The following is a 22,911-nucleotide window of genomic DNA, read 5'->3' on the forward strand; positions in this document are numbered from 1 at the left end:
GGGCGGCCAGGGGCGGCCAGACAGAAGGGAGATCAAGTTCCTGCATCTGCAGGGAAGCTGTGGCGAGAGGTACTGGGAGCATTCTGGAAACGGAATTAGTGAAGAACAGGGACCTGGCACAGTTGGGGTCCAATGTGTTCATAAATGGAGTCGGGGAGGTACGAGAGTCATGTTTCTTTCTGGACCAGCAGTACCCTTCACCTTGAGTCTTTGGTGGAGCTTTGGTGCCAGCTTTGGTGGAGACACCTTACAGACCCATGTCTTCTCTTAGGAGATGAGTTAAATGCAGTTCTCCCTCCCTTTGAGGAAATCTAATACAAATATCTGCTGCTACATTAGAAAGTTATTCTTCTCCCACCCCACATTTCAGGAAGATTATGCATTTTTCATGAGCATTGACAGTAGCTTATTTTGCATATAGGTTTCCCTGGCTTCTTTCTGTTTGTTTATTTAGACTTCAGTTTTTGAGAGCAGTTATGGGCTCACAGCAAAAAATGAGGGTAGGTACAGAGATTTTCCATATACCCTCTGGCAACACATATGCATAGTCTCCCCCATCATCAACAACCCCCACCAGAGTGGTACTTTGCTTACCATTGATGAACCAGCACCGACATATCATCATACAAAGACCACGGTTTACATTAGGGCTTGCTCTTGGTGTTACACATTCTGTGGGTTTAGACAAATGTCTAATGATGTGTATCCATCATTACGGTATTGTACAGAGTATTTTCAGTGTCCTAAAAATCGCCTGTGCTCTGCCTTTTCATCCCTCCTCCTCCCCAACTCCTGGCAACCACTGATTTTTTTTTTTTTTACCGTCTCCATAGTTTTGTCTTTTCCAGAACGTCATATAGTTGGAATCATACAATATGTAGCCTTTTGAGATTGGCTTCTTTCACTTTGTAATATGCATTTAAAGTTCTTCCATGTTTTTTCATGATTTGGTAGCTCATTTCTTTTTAGCACGGAATAGTATTCCATTGTCTGAATGTACCATGGTTTGCCGGTTTGCCCATTTCCCTGCTGAAGGACATCTTGGTTACTTCCAAGTGTTGATGATCTTGAGTAAAGCAGTTATATAAACATTTGCATGCACGTTTTTTTTTTAAAAAAATTGTTTATTTATTTATTCATGAAAGACACAGAGAGAAAGAGAGAGAGAGAGAGAGAGAGAGAGAGAGACAGGCAGAGGGAGAAGCAGGCTCCATGCAGGCAGCCTGACGTGGGACTGGATCCCGAGTCTCCAGGATCACGCCCTGGGCTGAAGGTGGCGCTAAACCGCTGAGCCACCCAGGCTGCCCGTGTGCAGGTTTTTGTATGGACGTAATGTTCAACTCTTGAGTAGGTAATGGAAAGTGTGATTACTGGATTGTATGGAAAGAGTATGTTTAGTTTTGTAAGAAACCACCAGAATTTTCTGTACTATTTTGCATTCCCCCTAGCAATGGATAAGAGTTGGTTATATTTATGTGGGTCTTTATCTGGGCTCTCTGTTCTGTTCCATTGATTGATCTGTTTGTCTGTTCTTTCACCCATACTGTACTATCTTGATTACTGTTGCTTTATAGTAAGTGTTGGGGTCGGGTAATGTCAGTTGTCCAACTTTGTTCTCCTTCAATGTGTTGATGGGTCTTTTGCCTCTTGATATAAACCTTAGAATCAATTTGTCAATATTCATAAAATCAGTTGCTGAGATTTTGATGGAGATTGCATTGAATCTATAGATCAGGCTGGGAAGAACGAGCACTTTGACAATATTGAATATTCCTATCCATGAACATGAAATTTCTCCATTTATTTTTCTTTTATTTCATTCGAGTTTTGTAGTTTTGCCCTAATAGATCAAAAATGCATTTTCTTAGATTTTCCAGGTATGTTTAGTTTTATCCTCTTAGAAGAAATCTTTTATTTCTTAATTCTCTCTACAAATATTTGTTGAGCTCTTACTCTAGGTACTGGATACTCTAGATAAGAAGACAGACAAGATTTGCCTGCATAGAGTTTGCAATGTAAAGGGTCTGCAGTCGCTTTTCCTGCACAGATCTAATACCAGATGTAAGTTACACATGAGCAGAGGCATCTGGGTAGCTGATATGAGTCCTTGTCAACAACTCCTGTCCGGCATGACGATGTGTCCTGGACATGGAGGTTCTAGAAAGGAAAAAATTACAGCTACATGCCTGGCATGCTCTTGGCCAGCTTGTATTCATAGATTTGAAGGTATCAGAGATGCTAAGAGAGAAACTGGCCTTTTTGTGTACGTCAAAGGATGAAAATTCACTCTGATATGGAAATGTCTGTGGCCTGGCGCCTGGGAGTCTTGTTGTCCAGAGGAAGAAGCGTAGAGGATCCTGTGGCCAGTTCAGAGGCTTGGGGAGAGACTCGGCAGGCTCTGTTTACAGCTGCAGTCATCAGATATTGACCAGGAGCCCAAACCATGTCATGGTAGCTAAAAAACTTATGGTTCCTACTGTGCCGCACCTCCAGAACTTAAGTCTAGTAAAGACACAGACAAATTCAAACACAAATACATTACAACAATAAGTGTTTTGGAGAGGAAACAGAAAGCTCATGAGAAGGAGACCTCACCCAGCCTGGGTGGCGGCTTCACAGAGGAAGTGACATTTCAGCTGAGACATTTAACCCAAGACCTAGTTAAGAATTAACCAGGCGAAGTGAAGGCAGGAAAAGTCAGCCAGAAGGATAGCCCATGAGAAAGGCCCGGAGATTCAAGAGAGAGGGTGGTTGCATGGTCCTGGAAGGGTCTGTGGTGATTAGGAGGTAAGATGCCAGGAGAGGTGGACAGAGTTCAGGTCACACAGGGCCCTAAAGGACCAGGTGGCCATCAGCCTCCTTATTCCTTCTCTTTATATTAAGAATTGAATGTGTACTGTGTATCAGGTGCTGTCCTAGGCACTATGGGTACAGACACGAATGGGACGGATCCAGGCTGGCAGGGGAGTGAGTTCTCAGCAGGATGCTCAAGGTCAGCTTGGAGCCTCTTCCTCTTGTTTTTTTTTTTTTTTTTAAATTGAGATATCACTGACATGCCACAAAATTTACCTTCCTAAAGTGTATACTTTTAGTATATTCATAGGGTTGTATTACCTATGAATAGGTAATACATATTACCTATACATACTTACATATTACTACTATCTAATTCCAGAAAATTTTTATCACCCCAAATGAACCCCCGTACCCATTAGCTGTCACACCCCAAGGCCTCTTCCCCTCGGGCCCTGGCAACGATGAATCATTTTCTATCTTTATGGATTTGCTTATTCAGGAAATTTCATATAAATGGAATCATACAATATGTGGCCTTTTGTGTCTGGCTTTTTTCACTTAATGTACTCTTTTCAAGGTTCATCCATGTTGTAGCGTGTGTCAGCATCTCTTTCTTGTGGGTGCGTAATATTCCACGATACGAATAAAGCACATTTTATTTATTTTTTCATCCATTGATGGATATCTGGGTGTTTCCACTTTAGGGCCATTATAAATAATGCTACTATAAACATTTGTGTATGAGTTTTTGTGTGGACGTTTGTGTTTATTCCTCTTGAGTGTATACCTAGGATTGGAATCACTGGATCACAGGCTATCCGTACATTTACTTTTTGAGTCACCACCAGCCTTTTTCCACAGTGGCTGCTCCATTTCACATTCCCACCAGCAATGTACGAGGATTCCGATGTCCTGTCTTCCTTGCCAACACTGTTATTTGTCTGACCCCTTTCTCCAGATGTGCTCTGGAGGGAGGCTATCTGGGGAAGAGTAAGGCCTGGCTCCTGGGGTCTGTGCCTGGGGATGTGACTTTGAGGGAAGCCTGGTCTTCTTCTCCCACCCCCCTACTGCGGCTGAGTCATTGCCCAGGATCCTGGGGTGAACTGCCTGGCAGTGGGACGGGTGACACCAGCCACTGCAGAAGTCACCATCAAATTTGACTTGAGTCTCCACCCCCAACCCCAAGCGGCTGGGCTTCCCTAGAAGCAGCTATTTCTGGCTATTTCTGCTCCAGGGAGGAGCAGTGGTGGGTGGAAAGGTTGAAATTGCTCAGTGGAGTGATTTTGGAGGCTGTGTGCATTGAGGACCCAGGACAACCTTTCCGAGAGCACTGATCCTTCTGGCATCATCGGGGGAGGGGATGGCCCCCTGCAACCCAGAAAGCACCCTGGGGAGGGGGAGAGCCAAAGAGAAGGCGGAGGCACTGGTTTGACCAGGCTGTACCTGCAGGACCCTGTGAGACCCTCAGCAAGGCAGACCTAGGCCTGAGGAAGAGGAGGAGTGGGATCCATATGTGGGTTTTCCACGGAGGGGGAACAGCTTGGGCGGGCAGCTAGCAGAAGGCCAGTGGAGTGCCTGGAATCAGGCAGGAAGGGTCTGCTTAGAATGGAGGTGCAGCAGGAAGACAGACCCAGGAAGCAAGGAAACATTGGTGTTCAGGCTCCTGTGTCAGTCCCAGCACTGCCCCCCATTTGCTACAGGACTCGGGCTCAGTGTGAACCAATGTGCCTCTGCATCTTCATCTGCAAACTGCACTAACCAGATCATGGTGATGACAATCAGTGGCCACTGTCCTTGTTCTTTTTGTTTGTTTAAGATTTTATTTATTTATTTATGAGAGACACAGAGAGAGAGGCAGAGGGAGAAGCAGACTCCATGTAGGGAACCCGATGCGGGACTTGATCCTAGGTCCTTAGGATCATGCCCTGAGCCGAAGGCATCGCTAAACCACTGAGCCACCCGGGCTGCCCCTGCCACTGTCCTTATTACACTGAACTGTCAGCAATGGTCTTGACTGTTCCAGCTTTTTGTCATCTCTGTGGCTCTCTCCTGCATTCACCCGACTGGTCTTCCTGCTGCCCATGTCCGCTTTCTTGGCCCTTGTTGGGCACCATTTTAGCCAAGTGGGTTATGTGTTCAGCCTCTATAGGCAGCCAGCTGGGGTTAGAAATCCTAGCTCTGGGGATCCCTGGGTGGCGCAGAGGTTTGGCGCCTGCCTTTGGCCCAGGTCGCGATCCTGGAGACCCGGGATCGAATCCCACGTCGGGCTCCCGGTGCATGGAGCCTGCTTCTCCCTCTGCCTATGTCTCTGCCTCTCTCTCTCTGTGACTATCATAAATAAATAAAAATAAAATAAAAAAAGAAATCCTAGCTCTGCTGTCCCCAGACATGCACCCTTGGGCAAGTCATTTCACCTGTTCAAGCCTGAGCCTCAGTTTTCCCATTTGTGAGTTGGGGCAGTAATAGCAGGCAGGTGATAATAGCAGGTCACCAATCCCCATCCTGGACCAGGGGGACTAATGGATGGATAGACAGAGGACTTAACACAGTGCCCAGCACAGTTAGTGCTGGACCGTACAAAGAACAACCAGAGGTCTCAGGTCTGGGGTCCTGGGAAGACGGGGAATGACGGGTGCCCTGTGCCTTGCCGGGGGATGGGCTGAAGGACTGCTACAGTCAGCTGCCCGGGCTGGCTGCATAGCCTGTAAAGGCTTAGGGAGAGAGGTTTGCTGCTTTATTTCTATGCAAAATCCATATTGTTGCTTTTTGGTTCATGAGTCACACGCCTTGTGGTGTGTCTGCAGGGCTATGCACATGTCCCCACAGTCTTGTGGCCCCCAGAACAGGCAGCTCTGTGGGGGCCCCAGGACATTCTTCCCCTCCTCTTTCCCTTCCTTCCTGTGTTCATTCGCACAATAGATACTGCTTTTGCTAATTTTTATTTTTAAATAAAAATTGTATATATTTAAGGCACACAATAGGATGTTTATATATTTATATGTGTGTGTATATATATATAGAGAGAAATTATTAATATAGTCAAGCTAATCAACATATTCATCTTCTTATATATAGTTACCTTTTTTTCTGAGATGTTGATCAAAGGATACAGAGTTGTAGTTATATAGGATCTAATGTACAGTATGGTGACTACAGTTAATAATAATAATACTATGTTGACAACTAGAAATTTGCTGAGAGAATAGATTTCAGGTGTTCTTGCTACAATAGATCATTTGGAGCCCCTGCTAGGAGCCAGGCTCCCTCATGGAGCCCAAAAACCTAAACAAAGAATTATATAATTAATATATACTAATTACCCTGTAATTACAAATTGGAAGAGGTGCTGCTGTGAGGCTGATATGCAGAAATGCAAGGTACTATGGGAGAGAGCAACTCAGGCAACTCGACTGAGATTAGGGTGATCAGGAAAGGCCTCTCAGAGGAGGTGACATTTCAACTGGAATCTGAAGTTTGAAGACGAGTTTACTGGCCCAAGAATGAGAAGACAGAGGGCTCCAGGCACAGGAAACCGGGTGTGTAAAAGCCCAGAGGAGCTCAGTTTTTGTTTTGTCTCATTTTGAGTTCGGAAATGAAAGAAGCCAACGTGATTGACCCAGTCACTGAGGGATTTGGGGAGGGGCAGAGACGGGATCATGCAGTGCCTTGGAGACCGTGGAAAGGTGGGCCTTGTTGCTGAGTGCTGGGTGGAAAAGGAGGTGAGATGGGGAGGGAGGAGGCTACCCCACAAACATGATTGTGCAGGCCACATGGCCGGGTGGTGGCAGCTCAGCCCTGGAGCGCCCCCGGGCATCGTGGGTTGCCCAAGGTCTACCTGCAGTGGTTAGGCACCTCTGTCTGGCTGTCCCGGGCCAGGAGCAGGAACCACACCTGTGATGGTGTGTCACTGACCAGCTCGAGATCCAGGCTATCTGCTCTGCAGGGTGGAATGCGTCAGGTGGCCAAGAACCCCACCAGCTTATCAGCAGTGATTTCTCTCTGCAGAGGCAGCCACCACCCGCTTCCTGCTGAGATGGGCCGGTTCAGCTTCACTCACTACAGCTGGAGATGGAGGGGGAGCAGATGGCCCTGCTTGGCCCAGATTCCAGCCAGATTGCCAGGGAGGTGTGGGCGGAGGGACAGGGCTGGCGCCAGCAGCAGGAATATAGGAGAGGAGGGTGGGAGCCACCTCCTTGCCATCTTAGTGGGACCTTGCTTGTATGGGGGGCAGTGGAGACCACCTCGTTGTGGTTCTTGAACCAGCAGATGCTTGGAGCTCTCTAAAGAGAGAGGGCTCTGCCTTTTACAGCCAGGACAAGAGCTCTTGAGAAACTCAAGATGTCGATGGTTACATCTCCAGTGCCCAGCACCTGGCAGGACCAGGCAGGAGCTTAGCAGTTGTTTTTTATTTATTTCTTTTTTTTTTTTTTAATAAATGATGGTAGTAGCTTTCAGGTGTTTTCTTACCTAATCCCCATGGCAACCCCACAAAGGGGCCACTGTTGTGATCCCCATTTTACAGATGAGGACACCGAGGCATAGAGAGGAGTAACTTGCTTAAAGCCTCAGCTGAACAAATGTGCAAGAACAGATGGCTCTCTGACAAACCGATGGCCAAGCCTGGGAATTGGGGCTTTGGGAGTGGGGAGCTGACCTAAGTGTGGGTGGCAGCCACGTGTGGACACTGCTGGCTAGAGAGGAGAGCATGTTCCTCTTGTGTTGTGCTCCCTGAGCCCTAGTCAAGCACTGAGACACCCCGCAGCCGGGTTCCTCCATGGTGCAAGGCGCTCGGAGAGCAAGAGATGAGCCTGCGGAGGTAGGGAGACGCAACGGCTGCGTATAGCTGAGCGAGCTGCACACTGCACGACTCCAAGGCAAGCCATTCACATAGGCTGTGATGAGAACAACGCGCCCCCCCCCCCAGAATTGTGCCAGGTGGCCACCTCGTAGGTGGTGCCCCACCATGCAGGACCTGGAGACGAGGGGCCAGAGAGTAAATATTTTAGGCTGTGTGGGCCACACAGTCTCTGCTGCACTACTCAACCCTGCTGTTGTAGGGTGAGAGCAGACTGTATGTAAATAAATGCACAGGATGTGTTGCAGTAAACAATACAATCTACGGGAGCAGGTTGCCTTCCAGATTCGGCCGTGTGCCGTAGTTGGCCAACCCCACGGAAGGATTGTGACCTTCATTCTGAGAGCAAGGTGGAACCACGAGAAAAATTTAAACAGGAAGTGGGAGGAGGCAAAGTCGCATTTAACTGGGCCCTGCAAAGATACAACTGTGCCCCCCACCCCACCCCCCTGCAGTATTTCTTCTGTCCTGCCTGTAGATCCCTGAGCCTGTCTGTCTGCAGGTGGAGGCCTGGCCTGGGACCCGGGGGCTCCGATGCGTGCAGAAGCAGAGGCCACTGCTGTCACTCTCCTGTCACCCTCCTCCCCACACCAGCTGTCAGGGCTCCTGCAGTGCTGGTTCCTGCTCCGGGCCTCAGGGCCAGAGCGGAGCAGCACCGTGGCCAACAGTCTGGCCGTCAGAGTCAGAGGGTCTGATTTCCTCTACTTGGTTCTCTGTGACGGTGACTGTCCATCTCCTCTTCCCCACAAGGGGGAAATTCCAGACAGGGACCCATGAAAGAAGGCGGTTCGCAGGACCTGGGTGCATAGGGAGGGCTCAGTGAGACGACACTATGGATGTAAGCATCCTTTCCTCGCTGAAGCAGAAGGAGGAAAGCCTGGTCGTGCTCTGGACAGTGGGGTCTTAGCTCCGGTGAGCTGTGTCTGGAGCCAGGCTCCCCACTGGAGCAGAGCACACTAAAAAGGGGCGCTTGGCTCACGCATACCAAGGGCTCTATAGAGATGGGGGTGATTTGTCACACCTCTGGGCTGAAAATAACTACTGGCCATGGGAGTAATTCCCCATCTTGGGCTCCCATGCAGCACAGAGAACACCCCGATAATTACTGCTCACAGACGCTGCTTTTGGCAGCTGGTGTTTAATGTCTGCCTCAAGGAGTGTCTTCTGGACAGGAAGCCTGGTCCACCCTCCACCGCCCACGGGGTTTGAACCCTTGCCTCATGTGAGCAGAACCTTCCCCACACCCATCCTACATGGGAACACAATGGCCACTTGTTACCCTCCCAAAGGCCACCTGCCCAGCCCAGGGCATTCCCTCTGGTCCATGGATGGGCAGGCTAGGCTTCGGCAACCAGTGACCTTGCCATAAATCTTACCCAGCCCTGAGGCCAAGACCAGATACTGGGACATCCTGGGAGTGACTGCAGGCAGTGCCACATATGCCAGATGTGAACCATGGGGGTCACCCCTGCATGGTGGTCTGATTTTCTCAGTGATGGAGAGGCTGTGTCCTTGGGCTGAGCTAGAGGGCTGCTGATTAGGTCAAGGTCCAGGAAGAGTGGCTAAGGGCTTAGCTAGCGTGTGCCAGGCTTTAGGAAAAGCACAGTCGGTGCCAGGTCGCTGTCCTGCCTTTGTGGGGAGGTGCCTTATGGCAGACAGACCCAAAGTCCCTAATTACCCAAACACTTATGTGATTTTAGTTGTGAAAGGCTATAAATGAGATGTATAGGAGCTGTGGGTGTACATAAGAGGGGGAGTGCCCTCATCTGGGGACTTTGAGCTGAGACCTAAGGGTTGAGGAGTGAGGCAGATGTGTGTGTGTGTGTGTTTGTGTGTGTGTGTGTGTGTTCACATTCATGTGCATATATGTTAGGGATGGATTTAGGAATGGGGCCGGCTGGCTGGCTGGTGGATGGGTGGATGAATGAATGGACACAAGGATAGGTGATTGACTCTTCCAGGCGGTGGGAATGGGTTATGCAAAAACTCAGAGGCCAGAAGATATAAGGTGACTCGCTGACATAAAAAACATTGTGAAAGGTGATTGGAGTTTTAAAAATGAGACTGGAGAGGTAGGTCGGTAGGAGCACTGTTGAGTAAGCTGTGCACTGCACTCACTACTCCAGGGGATGCCAATCTTGCAGATGGCAGTGTGAAGGGCACCCCCTGGATTGTATAAGAAGGAAGTCTTCAGGAGGGATCACATCACGCCAACCTTGTAGGTCTTAGGAAGGGTTTTGGACTTTGTTCCTAGAGCAGTGGAGAGCCATGGACGGTCTAATTTCATTTATAATGCCCCAAAACAACGCTGTCCAATAGAACTTTCCATGAAGATGGAAATGTTCTCTTTCTGCACTTTGTAATATGGTAGCCACGTGCAGCTATTGAGCACTTGAAATATGGGCAGAGTGACTGAGGACATGACTTTTGAATTGTTGTGGATTTATGTTTGAGAAGCTATAACAATAGCCGGATGTGGCTCGTGGTTCCATAGTGGACAGGGCAGCTCCAGAGAATCTGACCGCGTCTTCTACAGACTCCTGCCACTCCCAACCCCCAGTCAGGGGGAGGCGTCACCTCTTGCCAGAGGCTGGTGGAGGCCTCAAGGTCCCCTTCATGTGGATGTCAGTTCACACTCAACCGCGGGCTGTGGTGCCAGGAACGGGGCCTGATGAGGATGGAACCGACGGCTGTGCCCATCCCCACTGCGCCTGAGACCTCGTCTTTCCCTCTGGCACCTGCTGTGGGTGCTGACTGAGTATTCATCCTGCGGAATGGTGGCCTTCTCACTGCCCTTCCCGGCTTGCTCCCAATTTCCCCACAGCAGCTTCCTTCTCCGTACAGAGGGGAGCTGCCCACACTTGCCTCCCGTGCCTGTTGTAAAGAGTAATCTGGACCTGGGGGAGAGTGGGTCTTACCTGGGCCCCTCACACCTGCACACCTGGTGCATGACGTCACGCTCACTCCTGTCCTCTCTGTTGCAGTACGCTACTTCCTGAAGAATAAGGTCAGCCCTGATCTGTGCAATGAGGACGGACTCACAGCCCTGCACCAGGTAAGGCCAGGCTCGCCAGGGTCCCTGGATCGCTGCTCCCCACCTGAACGCTTACCCATCTCCCTGCTCTTTCTGGTCCAGAGCCCTCAGGGAGGCAGGAGGGAAGGGAAGTCCCAGCTGCCCCATCCGAAAGGCTCTTATCTACTTGGGAAACACGTGTGTCTGTTACAAACCCGCCCGCGGAGCCCTGTGCACAGCGCACACACGGCCTCCAGGGACAGGGGGCCTTTGTCCACTGCATCCTCCCTGCCCAGCAAAAGGCCTGACAGACAAAGCAAGTTTGTTTCGAGCTTGAAGCTTACAAAGCGTGTTTATTCACACCCACCAAGGCATCCATGCACCCTGGTGTGAAAGGTGATTGACGGGGAGGCCATGTGACCCACCTTGGGTCACCTACTCTGATCTGTGGCCATGAACCAGGTGCTGTCATGGCACACACCCTCCCCGGGGCTGTGCGATGGGCTAGCCTCCCCTGCTCCCACCTTGACCGGAGACGGGCTGCTCTGGCTGTCACCTCTCAGCTGGACGCTGGGAGAGCCTCCTAGCTGGTCCCCAGCGTTCAGTTGCCCTGCCATGTTTCATTCTTCACGCAGTGGCCGCACGGGTGCTAAGGTCAAAGTCTGATGTTACTCCAAGGACTCTGTGTCTCCCCACAAGGCCCCTCGAGGCCTGGCCCCTGACCAGCTCTCCATGCTTCCTGGCTTTTCTGTTCCTTCCACACACTGGCTCCTCCCCACCGCATTTCTCACGGCATGTGGGTCTGTGCCCTCGTTAGTCCTAGTTGGCGGCAAGAGCCTGAAAGCCTCGCTCTTACAGAGTGCTCTTTCCTTCTGAGCACCCCCTCCGGTACCATCTTAGCCATTAGTGTGACCATTTGATGTTGACCTCCCTCTGCCCAGACTCAGCCACGTGAGGGCAGAGCCCAGGTCTCTTGCTCCATTGGTATGTACTAGAATCTTTCCCCATACTGGCATACAGTGGGTGCTCAATATGTGCATGCTGACTAAATGAACGCAAGGAAGCCTCCCTGTGCCCTGGCCCGTTTCTGAGCAGGTGGACTTGAATGCAACCTGGCCAGGCTGCCAGACCCCTGAGCTGGTGAGAGCCTCTCTCTGTCCCCAGGACAAGGGCAGGAAGGGATGATGATGACTGGCCACTGCCCCTACCCAGGAGCCCCAGGAGCAAGCCCCACCCCTAGCCATCAGCCCAGTGGCTTCCTATGTGTCCTTTTGGCTGCTTTTCCTGTCCGCAGGGCTTCCCACGTCCACTAATTCTAGCTGTGTGATCTTGGGCAAGTTACCTAAGCTCTCTGTGCCTCACTTTCCTCACCTGTAAAATCAGAATAACAAGTACCCACCTCACTGGGTGGTTGTGAGGGTTAAGTGAAGGCACATAACAGCCCTTCAGGCATCTCCTGACCCTGCAGAAGTATTAGATGGCGTTGTCATTATTAAAATTCGTCAATTGTTGGCGTCTGCTCAGAGCCACTCCACTTCTGTGAACTGTGGGTTGATCCTCACAACAGCCCTTTGAAATATCATTATCCCCATTTTACAGCTCAGGAAACCGAGGCTCAGGTTGGCACTGTCTGGTAGACTGTTCTCTGATGGCGGGTTGTCCTGTGCGTCTGCAGGGTGCCGGATGGCAGCCCCTAGCCTCATGGGGCTTGGAATATTATTCTGAGGAGTCAATGAGGCAATTCGTGGCCAAAGGTTAGCAAGGGGGGGCTTCCCAGTGGCTCCCCAAAAAGCACTGGCAGCAGTTACTGATAACATGACAGGCTATTACGGCTGCTGCCCGGCAGTCATGGTCATTACTGTTGTCACCGCAGCTCCATACAACAAAGGAGCACATTGAGAAGCGATCACAGGCCTGGCAAAGGAGTGTGGCTTTTCTCTTCTCGGCAGCAGGGAGTCTTTGGGGTTTGTAAACTGAGACTGATGGGTTGGGGAGGGAGCCCTCTGGGTGGAGGGCGTGGGCAGGGGAGTGCCAGGGACTCGGGGAGAGATGGGGGGCAGAGATGCGGGAGACGACGGAATCCTTGCCCTGCTAGATTGGATGTGGGAAGTGAGGGGGCGGGACGAGTCATCCAACGGCAGGTGCCATTTCCCACCTTGGGGAACGTGGGGGAGGAGGCCTGCCCACTCCACCACCTACCACCCCAGCGTGCACCCCACTTTAAGGCTGGTCCAGTCCCTCGGCATCCCTCTCACAAGACTGCAATTCTGGGCGCACAGTCCCCTCCCTTTCAACCTCAGCTCCCTCCCCCATCCTCACGTCTTCTGCTGCGCTAAGGGTCCCCTGCCTGCAGGGGCTGAGCTGCTCCTCCTACGGACAGGGGCTCCTCAGACCCACCTCCCAGCCAGCCTGGGGCCCCTGGCCGGTCCCCACCACCTCACTCCAGTGCTTTTGGCGCCCTCTGCTGGCCATCCTGTGTCACGGCATGGTTCTCTCAACCACCTGAGACCGCGCCAGGCTTCCTTGGGTCACTTGAACCCCACCTTTCTGGAGAGATGCCCTCAGACCCAGCCAGCCCCACACCAACTGGAGCAGAAAGAGAACCTGGGTCTCTAGCATCATCTGTGCAAACATCTGCTTCTTTCCCACATGTCCTTCTGGTACTGAGCCATTGGCTCTGCTGGGGATGGGGTTGGGCCTCATGGCCCTTTATCTAGGGCCGGGGCTCCCAAAGGTGCCTCTGATTCTTCTTCTTCTTCTTTTTTAAAGATTTTATTTATTTATACTTGAGAGATAGAGAGAGGCAGAGACACAGGCAGAGGGAGAAGCAGGCTCCATGCAGGGAGCCCGACGTGGGACTTAACCCCGGGTCCCCAGGATTACACCCTGGGCCGAAGGCAGGCACCAAACTGCTGAGCCACTCGGGCTGCCCCTCTGACTCTTCTTCTGGCATCCAGTCACTTCTCCCCATGCCCACAGATTCTCCCGTAGGCTCGGCCACCACCATCTCTTAACTGGATGATTTCAACATAGCTTGTCACTGTCCCTCTCCTCCCCCAAAAGTGCTCACACACAGTCTGTTCTCCACATGCACCCAGAGGAAAGATTAAAAAAAAAAAAAAAGACAAACCAAGTCTGATTATGTTACTCTGAATATAATTCTGCAATGTCTCCCATTGCACGAGGACCAAGCCCTTAACTGGATGGGCAGCACTGAGCACAGATCCCTGCGTTGTCCTCTTCTGGCTTCCCCATCCTGCTCTATAAAGTGACTCCCTGTCTTCCTCTTCTGTCCTTGCCTTTCTCTCCCATGGCCCTGGCTTGAGGTCCCTCTGTCCCCTTAGAGTCTTTGATTCACTGTCCTAGGAGTATGAGGGCTCCAGTGGTTGCCAGAGCTCTCTGTCTCTGGGGGGCTGTAGATGAGCCTTCCCTCTCACCAGGGCTGACCTGTCTGTGGACAGGTGGGTGCACAGACACGGCTGTGTCCTTTCAGGGGCTCTATCAGGGTCCCCACAGCCCTGATGTGGAGGTGGGTTGTTTGAGGAGGAGGCTTGGTTACTTGGGGGCTTCCCCAAGGACTGAACTCCCGGGTCATAAGTCCCCAAGTTGGGGGTGTCAGACTGTGCCCTAGGGCCACACCTTGGAGGTTCCTGCCAAGTAGAGGGACTCCCCCCAACAGCCCCCTCATCCCACCAACACCCACTCCTGCTCCAGCCCGAGCAGCCCTCCTTGAGCTCATTTGTTCTCTAAGTTAGAGTTGTCCGTACAATTTTGTTTGAAGAAAAGTCCTCAGGAATTAAAAAAGAAGATTTTGAAGCCTCATTCAAAATTTTGTTTCATTTCACCAGCACTCGCAAAGCATTTTATTGCTGCCCCTCATGTTTTTTCTGTCTCACTTACATTTTTATCTCGAGTATTATTAACTTACTCATGGGGAAACTGAGGCTTAGAAAGGTTATGTGGCTTGCCCCAGGTCACATGGTATGTAAGTCATGCAGCTGGATTCAGACTCAGACAGTTTGGCTCCACTGTCCTTCTTGTGGCATGTTCCCACGGGGGCCGGGGCCTCTGCCGACACTGACCCTGCCTGTGTCCCCCCTGTTGCCCCCCCCCACAGTGCTGCATCGACAACTTTGAGGAGATTGTCAAGCTGCTGCTGTCCCACGGTGCCAACGTGAATGCCAAGGACAACGAGCTGTGGACGCCCCTGCATGCGGCGGCCACCTGCGGCCACATCAACCTGGTGAAAATCCTCGTTCAGTAGTACGTGGCCCTCTCTCCCCCAGGGGCGCCCAGCTCAGCCTTTGGTGGTCCTCAGCTGGTCTTGTTTTGTCTCTGCCTTCCCTCCCCCTCCTCTCTTCTTTTCCCCTTGGTGCCACTTCCTCTGCCTCTGGTGGTGTGTGCTGTCTCTCTTTCTCCCCACACCCTCCCTCTGCCTCTGTCTCTGTTTCTCTCTCACCTCCTCTGTCCCCTCCCTTGTCCCGTTCCCTTCCTCCCTCCATCTCTGTGTGCCTCTCCCACTCTGCCTCTCTTCATTCTGTGTCCCTTTCATGCTGTTTTCCCCAGAATATTAATTCTGACCACCCTGGTGTTGCGGGGATGATCCTCATTGGTCTTGGTGTGCAATCCCTTTGATGTACTGTCACGTTGAATTTGTTGGGGTTTTGTAGAGGACTTTTGCATCCACATTCATGAGGGATGTGGGTCTGTAGATCATTTCCCGCAGGGGCTTGGTCTGGTTTTGAATCAGGGTCGCTGTCTCCTCTTCTAAATCTCTTTTTCTTTGTGTCTGTGAATCCCTGAGTCTATACTCATCTCCTCTACTCTCTTTACATCGTGTTGAAATTTTTGGTTTCTTTTACTATTAAGAAAAAAAAAAAAAGGCAGGCATACTTCCTTGGCCTCGCCTCCCAAATACTGTCTACATGCGTTTCCTGCTTTCAGGAGCACCGGGTAGCAATGTTTTTACTAGGAATAAGGCCATTTCTGTCTCTGCCATTCTGATGGGCCTTCCTGCCCTGGAATTACTTCCAGGCTGCTTTGGTTCTGTAAACACATAGAAAAGGCAACATTCAATTTTCAGTGTGTTCGATCGAATTCCTCTGATAATTGGTGAGCACTTGAGCTGGGCACTGGGCACTCAGGGATGCAAAAGTCCTAAGGAATCAGGCAGGAAATGGGGTGATTTCAGTACTAGTATGAGACAGAGCGGGTCCTGGGAGGCCATGGAGAGCATCTGAGTGCAGGGTCAGTCAGGAAGAGTGGCTGAGGGCAGGCGACCTTTTGCAGAGGTCTTGGCAGAGCAGCAGGGGCTGGGGGGTGGGGGAGGGCGACGGAGGCGATAATACTGCTGCCCTGGCTCAGAGCGGTGGATTAGCTTGCCCAAGGGCACCTGGGAGCATGGAGAGGTCTCAGTGGAGGGCCTGAGGACTGACGGCTGGCCCATGGCCCCACCTCTGATGAGAACCTGGTTGTGGCTCAATCTGGCAGGAACATCAGGTGGTCACAGCCTGATCGGTGATGGTGCCCAGAGGGAAAGGGAGTGGTGCCAGCCTGGTGCAGTGGATTCCCAGCGCTGGCCTGTTCTAGGATGCTGTGGGGCGTGGGGCGTGGGTTCAAAATACACAATCCCAGCCCCACCCCCAGAGACTGTTTCAGGAGGGCTGGAGTGCAGTCCAGGGAGCAGCTCTCTATTTCAGTGATGCCTGGGGAATTCTGCAGGGCATCCTAGGACCACACATGGGAACCACTGGGCCAAAAAATCAGGTCCAGCCAGGGAGCCCCAAGTCTGTCCTGTCCCTGTCCAGTCAGTCTTTCGGGAAGGGACTTGGAGACGGTGCAGGGAGAGCTGAAGATGTTCTGCAACTGGACAAAGATTGAAATAGAGCCAGATTTGGCCCTTGACTCTCCCATGTCCTCGCTGTGTGACCTTGGACAAGAGACTGAACTTGTCTGAGTCTTCGTTTCCTCTTGAGTGAGATGGGCCAACAGGAACAACCCGAAAGGACTAGCATGAAGATTAAAGAAGATGATGTGTGTATAAGGCTATTCGTGTTATTTGGATTAGTGTCACCAGGGGGGACGTTGACATTTGTCCCCAAGTGCCTGCCTGCTGGCCCAACAAAGCAGGAAGCTCGGGGAGGTCTGCTGGGACAGCTTCCTGGGAGAAGCTGAATCCTGAAGCTGCCGTCCCGGGGTCCCCAGGGAGGCGGCAGGGTTGGGGGCACTAGGGTGCACAGTGGGGCTGCGAGTGAGAGGATGGAGGGCAGAGGCAGCCAGACCAACCCCTGCCGCTCCTCCCCGGCCCTCACTGTAACCCTCTCTCTGCAGTGGGGCCGACTTACTTGCTGTCAACTCAGACGGGAACATGCCATATGACCTCTGCGAGGATGAGCCCACCCTGGATGTCATCGAGACGTGCATGGCCTACCAGGGTAAGGGCAGGGCGGCACGCCGTGACGTGGGTACAGGTGCACGAGTGAGCTGGCTACGTGCTCGCTTCCTGCCCAGCGCTTAGGAAACGGGACGGGTCCTCACCATTATTGTTATCCCGGTGATTAGCAAGATGAGGACACAAAAGGACCCTGGAAAGCCGTGCTGTGCAGAAGGGAGGCATTGTTCTCCTCTGTGTCACCCACACACACGGGCGGCCTCAGCTGGCCCTGTCTCCTCTTCGTCAGCTGTGACAATCCAATTCAATAAACATTCACAAGAAAGATATATTCCCATTTGGGAAAATAATCAAGAGTCAAGAACATTTGCGGGTGCCCGCTCCGTGCCAGGCACCATGCTGGCTGCCAGGGGCCGGGGTAAACAAGCTGTGGGCTGTTCTCAGCTCACAAATGAGCTTCAGAGAGGAAACAAATGTAGCAGAGACCTGCCTGCCCCCACCACCATGGGTACCTATTTCTGAAGGTCTCCCCAGAAAGACATCTCAAATCCAGACCCTTGCCTGCAGTCTGAGGACCAGCCGGGACCCTGCCCTCGAGTTCCTTCCCCGGCCGCTGTGATAACCACCAGGTGGCCTCTCCATTCCCCGGGGCCCCGGGCGCTGCGTGTTCATCTTCTGCAGACATTCTTCGTTTTCGTACGAATCTGGTGAATCTCTGGGCCCCTCTTTAGGGACTGTGTTTTTAAGTGCGGTTTTCACAATCACAGAATATAAAGAAAACCAATTGTATTAAAATATAGCGACCCTGGCATTTCTAAATGTGTTTCGTAGAAACTTTTTAAATTCACGAAGTAGCAAGATAACATGAAAATACGTGCGGTTTCTGTTGGTGACAGAGCCACAGGCATTGCTGGTTCTGCCGTGGGTTTTACCTACGTCCTCATAGAAGGTAATGCTATTTTCAGTTCAAGGTTAGTGAGAATGAACACATGTAATTTTTTTTCTCCTTTCAAGTTTACAGACCTCCCCCAAATTCTGTCCCAGAATGTTTGATCTAATGGACCATCGTACAGAACATGTCACTTTTGCCTCCTTAAATACCATTTAGTAGCTGTCGGTAACATTTAGACTTTTAGCCAGAGATTCAGGCTATAGAATGTCGGGGTCCGTCCACCTCAGTTTACTTAACTTGCCATTCAAAAGTTTTATACTTGTTCATTCATTCATTCCCATAATGGAAAATCATGAAGCATTGTGCCCTCTGCTGTGGACACAGCCACGGGATGAGGGGAACTAACAGGGCCCCTGGTCAGATAGGTGGTCGGGGAGGTCAGCGAGGGCGGTGATCCCGGCCAGACCTGCAGTATGAAGCAGAGCCAGCCATTTGAGCGGTTGGAGGCAGGCAGGTGGATGGTAGGGACTTCTGGTGCAGAGGAACAGAATATGTAACAGCAACCAATACTGTTGTAGAGCTTCCTGGGCGCCAGGCAGGAATGGCCCTTGTTCTGTGGGCCAGTGTGCGGTGTTTGTGTTCGCTGGATCTGGGAGATAAGAACCTATGGGCATGGCAGCGACTCCCTTGCCCGGTGGACCCTGGGGAGCAGGAGCTGTGCCCTGCCCATCTGCCCTGCTACTCCTCCCTGCATGGGGCCTAGGCCTGGGGTGCTGACTCAGTCCCCCCTTCCCTCCACAGGCATCACCCAAGAGAAAATCAATGAGATGCGGGCGGCTCCTGAGCAGCAGATGATTGCAGACATCCACTGTATGATCGCGGCGGGCCAAGACCTTGACTGGATAGATGCCCAGGGCGCCACACTGGTGAGCAGACGGGCCAGGCGGGGTTGGGGCTGCGGGGTCAGTACCAGAACCAAAACCAGCTGAGGCTGACATGGGCCAGCACTTGGTGGAAATTAAGCTTATACGGTTGGGGCCCATCTGTGGCCTTGAACTTCCTCCAGACCTGCTTTGGGGCCACGGTTGGCCCTGGAATGTGGAGAATTAACAGAGCAGGGCTCAGCCTCTTTGAGAATCTGGCCAGTCTCAGCTGGGGTGGAGAGTCGGGAGCCCTGTTGTCCACCAGCTCTGTCTCCCAGCTCCTCCACCTCACGTTCCAGATGTCCATCTGAGCTCATTATGTTGGCCCCCTCCAGTGGGGTCTCCCATGTATGCAAAGACTGGAGCCACCATCCATCCACTTGCCTGTGCCATCTTGCTTTGCACCTTCCATTCATTCCCCTGCCTTAGGATCTCTTTTCCCACCCCTCCTCCCTGCCTCAGCAGCTTCCCTGAATCTCACCACGACAGCCTCTCTGGGTTCTTTGATGCCCGAGTCCAGACACCGCCAGTCATCCATCCATCCATCCATCGGTTCATTCATCCATCCAGTCACACACACACCTGTGTGCCACATGCTTCCCTAGACCCTGGAGATAGAGAACAATGGAACCCTCTTCTCTCTCAGGTCTGCCCGATTGGCTCCACTCATCCTTTCAGCTCAAGTGCGAGGGATGGGAAACTTTGACCTCTCTTCGTAGACTCTCGTAGCACAGTGCAGCCCAGTTATTGGGGAGGGTCTGCTTTTGATGCTCTAAACTGAAAACAGGAACATGGGCTTCAAAGGCCCATGTACTGCACCCCCATCTTCCCGCCGATGGCTGGGCCCTGGCCTAGGCTTGGGGTCCATGCTAGTCATAAGCACTTTTGAGTCTCAGAATCTTGAGCTTACTTGGTAGGGCTCAGCAGTACGAAGATCCCTCATAGCCCCTGGGGCCTGATCTGGTGGCCCACGTGTCATAACTGGGCTTCTCAGACCATCTGGTTTCTGAGCTCCACCCTCTGTCTCATGCCCTTTTCTATTAACTGGGTCCCTGCTGAGCCCAGCACCCAAAGATAGGGTCACGTAGTGAGACTGAACACTGTAGTATGAGGGCAAAGCCCGGCTGTCCCTGGGCATGGCCCACCCTGGCTGGAGCTCCTTTAGGTCTGTGGCTGGGCCCTCCAGACACATGGCTGGCCCTCTTGGACTGAGGCTGGCCACAGGGTGGCCTATATCACATGGGCCAGGCCCATATGAAGTCTCAGGTCATCCCAATAGAGTGGGAATACTAATAGTCCCTTCCTCACTGAATGGAGGAATGAATGAGATTTTGCATGTAGGTGCTTGGTATGGATTCTCTAAATTCTCAGTAGATATTAGTGATTCACATTATTATTATTAATGAAATCACTGTCCCAGTCATGCCTTTTTATTCCCAGCCAAGTATGAGGCCGTACAGTTTGTAATGTCTGGCTGGCCCTGCCAGGTGTCATCCTCCACAATTGGAAAACATCACACATTTATAAATCAGATGATTATTTTAATTTTCATGGATGCCTGTACCAGATCACACCCCAGGCTTATTCTGCAAATTGAAAAATAAAGGAGAAACCTCTGTTTGCCAGGACCTTATAGCAACTTTAGCCTAGAACAAGCCAGCATCTGACCATCAAGGCTGTGTCTTGAGGCCATGCCTTCTCTGTCCCACTGCCTGGAGCTTGGTTGCCCCAGACCTCAACCCCCTGCCCAGAGCTCTCTGGTTTCCTCCCAGCCAGCCTTCTGCTGGCCTCCGTGGGCTCTCACCTCTGCCTCCCACCTCGGCTGGGCAGTTGGTTTCTCTTTACCTTGTCTCCTTACTCCTTCACATGGTCCCGTGGTGTACCTTGTCATCACTCACGACTCTGAGAATGTTGATCACAAACTGAGGGTCTGTCATGTGCTAAATGCTTTGTGGACTTTCTGGAGATCAAGCAGATGGGACAAGTGAGGTCCGCAGGGTGGGGTCCCATCACCAGAGGCCTGGAATGGTTTCAGGTAGAGGAGTTGTGGCCTCAACATGAGACTTTCCTTTATTGGAGGTACTGGTTGCCAATTGTGTAATGAATGACCCCAAACTTAGCCTCTTGAAGCAATAATAATTATTTATTATCTCACCTGGTTTTCTGTGGTTAGGGAATTGAGAACAGCTTAGCTGGGTGGCTCTGGCTTAGGGTCTCTCATGAGGCTGCAGACATCTGAAGACTTGACCAAGACTGGAAGACCCACTTCCAAAATGGTGCTCTCACATGGCTGGCCAGTTAGTGCTGGCTATCGGCAGGAGGCCTCAGTGTTTCACCTCCTTACGGGCTCTCCTTAGAGCTGCTGAAGGGTCTGTACTACACGACAGCCACTTTATTCTAGAGTGATTGATCCAAGAGAGCAAAAGTTAGAAGCAGTGATGCCTCTAATGACCTCACCTCAGAAATCATACACCACCACTTCACAATGTCCTACTTGTTAGAACTGAGTCACTTGTTCTGGCCCACACTCAAGGCAAGAGGAATTAAACTTCATCTTTAAGGGAAGTATGTCAAAGAATTTGTAGACATTTTGAAACCACCGCATCGGGCCTCTGAAACCCCTTCCTCAGAGCTCAGCACACAGTAGGGACTCAGTAAATGCCGTTGCTCTAGCCACAGGGGCTCTCAGGCCAACCACAGGATGAAGAGTGGCCTTAATAATACTTTGCAACGTGGCTGAATTTCTCCCTCATTCTATCCCATTCTCCTATCCCTGGGAATGAGCTGGGATTTGGGTTGGGAAGAGGGCTGTCCCACTTACAGAAGTGGGACTGGTGCCCATAGGGAATGCTCACTTTCCCCCTGTCCTTCAGCTGCACATAGCTGGAGCCAATGGATACCTGCGGGCAGCTGAGCTCCTCCTGGACCATGGGGTGCGCGTGGACGTGAAAGACTGGGATGGCTGGGAGCCTCTGCATGCGGCTGCCTTCTGGGGACAGGTAACTCTCAGCAGTGGGGTGGTGAGGGTGGGCAGGTGGGACCCACCCACTGTGCTTTGGGCTGGCAGTGGTTCACAAGACCCACTTAAGGTGTGCACTACAGCTAGTTTGTGGGACCGGAAAAGACCTAGAAAGTTTATAAAAACATTTAAGAAGTTGTATCCTAAGAAGATAATAATCACATTTGCCAAATTAGAAAATTCTGTACATTCCTGATAAGCAGTTTCTCCCTTCATTCCCCAGATATAAAAGTCTGATTGCAGCTTTTTTAGCCCCTTCTTAGATACCTGGCAGCTCTAGATTTACAGCTGACTCCTTCTACTATCCCTTGGCATGATCCAGGCATGCTGGAGGAGGTGTCAAGTCCATTGTGTTGCCAGTATTCCTGGCTTCAGGGTGCAGCGCCTTCCTTGGGAACTGGCTTTGCCTCATCATTCTTTATGCTATATGCCGAGAAACCTTGGGCACTCTCTCTACCTCCTAGGCTTTTTGAGCCCAGGGGGAATATGGGCTTCTTCCTGTTGTTGCAGATGCAGATGGCAGAGCTATTGGTGTCCCATGGGGCCAGTCTCAGTGCTAGGACATCCATGGATGAGATGCCAATAGGTAAGTCCAGCATCAAACCTAGTTACACATAGGTACTCATTAATTATTTGGTGAATAGTGTGATGATAGTTGGCCAAATGGTATATTGGTGGGTGGATGGGTCAAAGGATAAATGAATAAATTAATGAAGGGTAGATTAACGTACAGATGGACAGCTGGATGGATGGATAGATAAATGTATGGATGGGTAGATGGATGGATCAGTGAATGGGGGAGGATAGGGGATGAGTCTATGGATGGATGGTTGGGTCAGTGAGTAGGTGGATAGATGACTGGAGGGATTGGATGGATTGAGTGGGTAGGTATATATGATTTGAAATATATATAGAAGTTTTGGCTTGGGTGACACAGAGCATCTGCTTGTTTCTTTTGATACTTCTTATATCACTGACTCCCATTGGAAACTACTGGAGGTGGATGGATCTTTTTGTCATAG

The 22,911-nt window shown here is 51.3% G+C and overlaps 1 protein-coding gene across 2 annotated transcripts in view; it reads left to right on the forward strand.

The window, feature by feature from the left end:
- Nucleotides 1-22,911, forward strand: part of PPP1R16B (protein phosphatase 1 regulatory subunit 16B) — a 93,235-nt gene that overhangs the window by 59,065 nt on the left and 11,259 nt on the right. For both annotated transcript variants that reach the window (XM_077873157.1, XM_077873156.1), the window contains exons 3-8: nt 10,636-10,706; nt 14,782-14,927; nt 16,995-17,098; nt 18,749-18,873; nt 21,744-21,869; nt 22,400-22,475. In XM_077873157.1, the coding sequence (XP_077729283.1) occupies nt 10,636-10,706; nt 14,782-14,927; nt 16,995-17,098; nt 18,749-18,873; nt 21,744-21,869; nt 22,400-22,475 (648 nt within the window). The remainder of the gene's footprint in view (nt 1-10,635; nt 10,707-14,781; nt 14,928-16,994; nt 17,099-18,748; nt 18,874-21,743; nt 21,870-22,399; nt 22,476-22,911) is intronic.

Source organism: Canis aureus, chromosome 26, assembly GCF_053574225.1.
Source record: "Canis aureus isolate CA01 chromosome 26, VMU_Caureus_v.1.0, whole genome shotgun sequence".
NCBI lineage: Eukaryota > Metazoa > Chordata > Mammalia > Carnivora > Canidae > Canis > Canis aureus.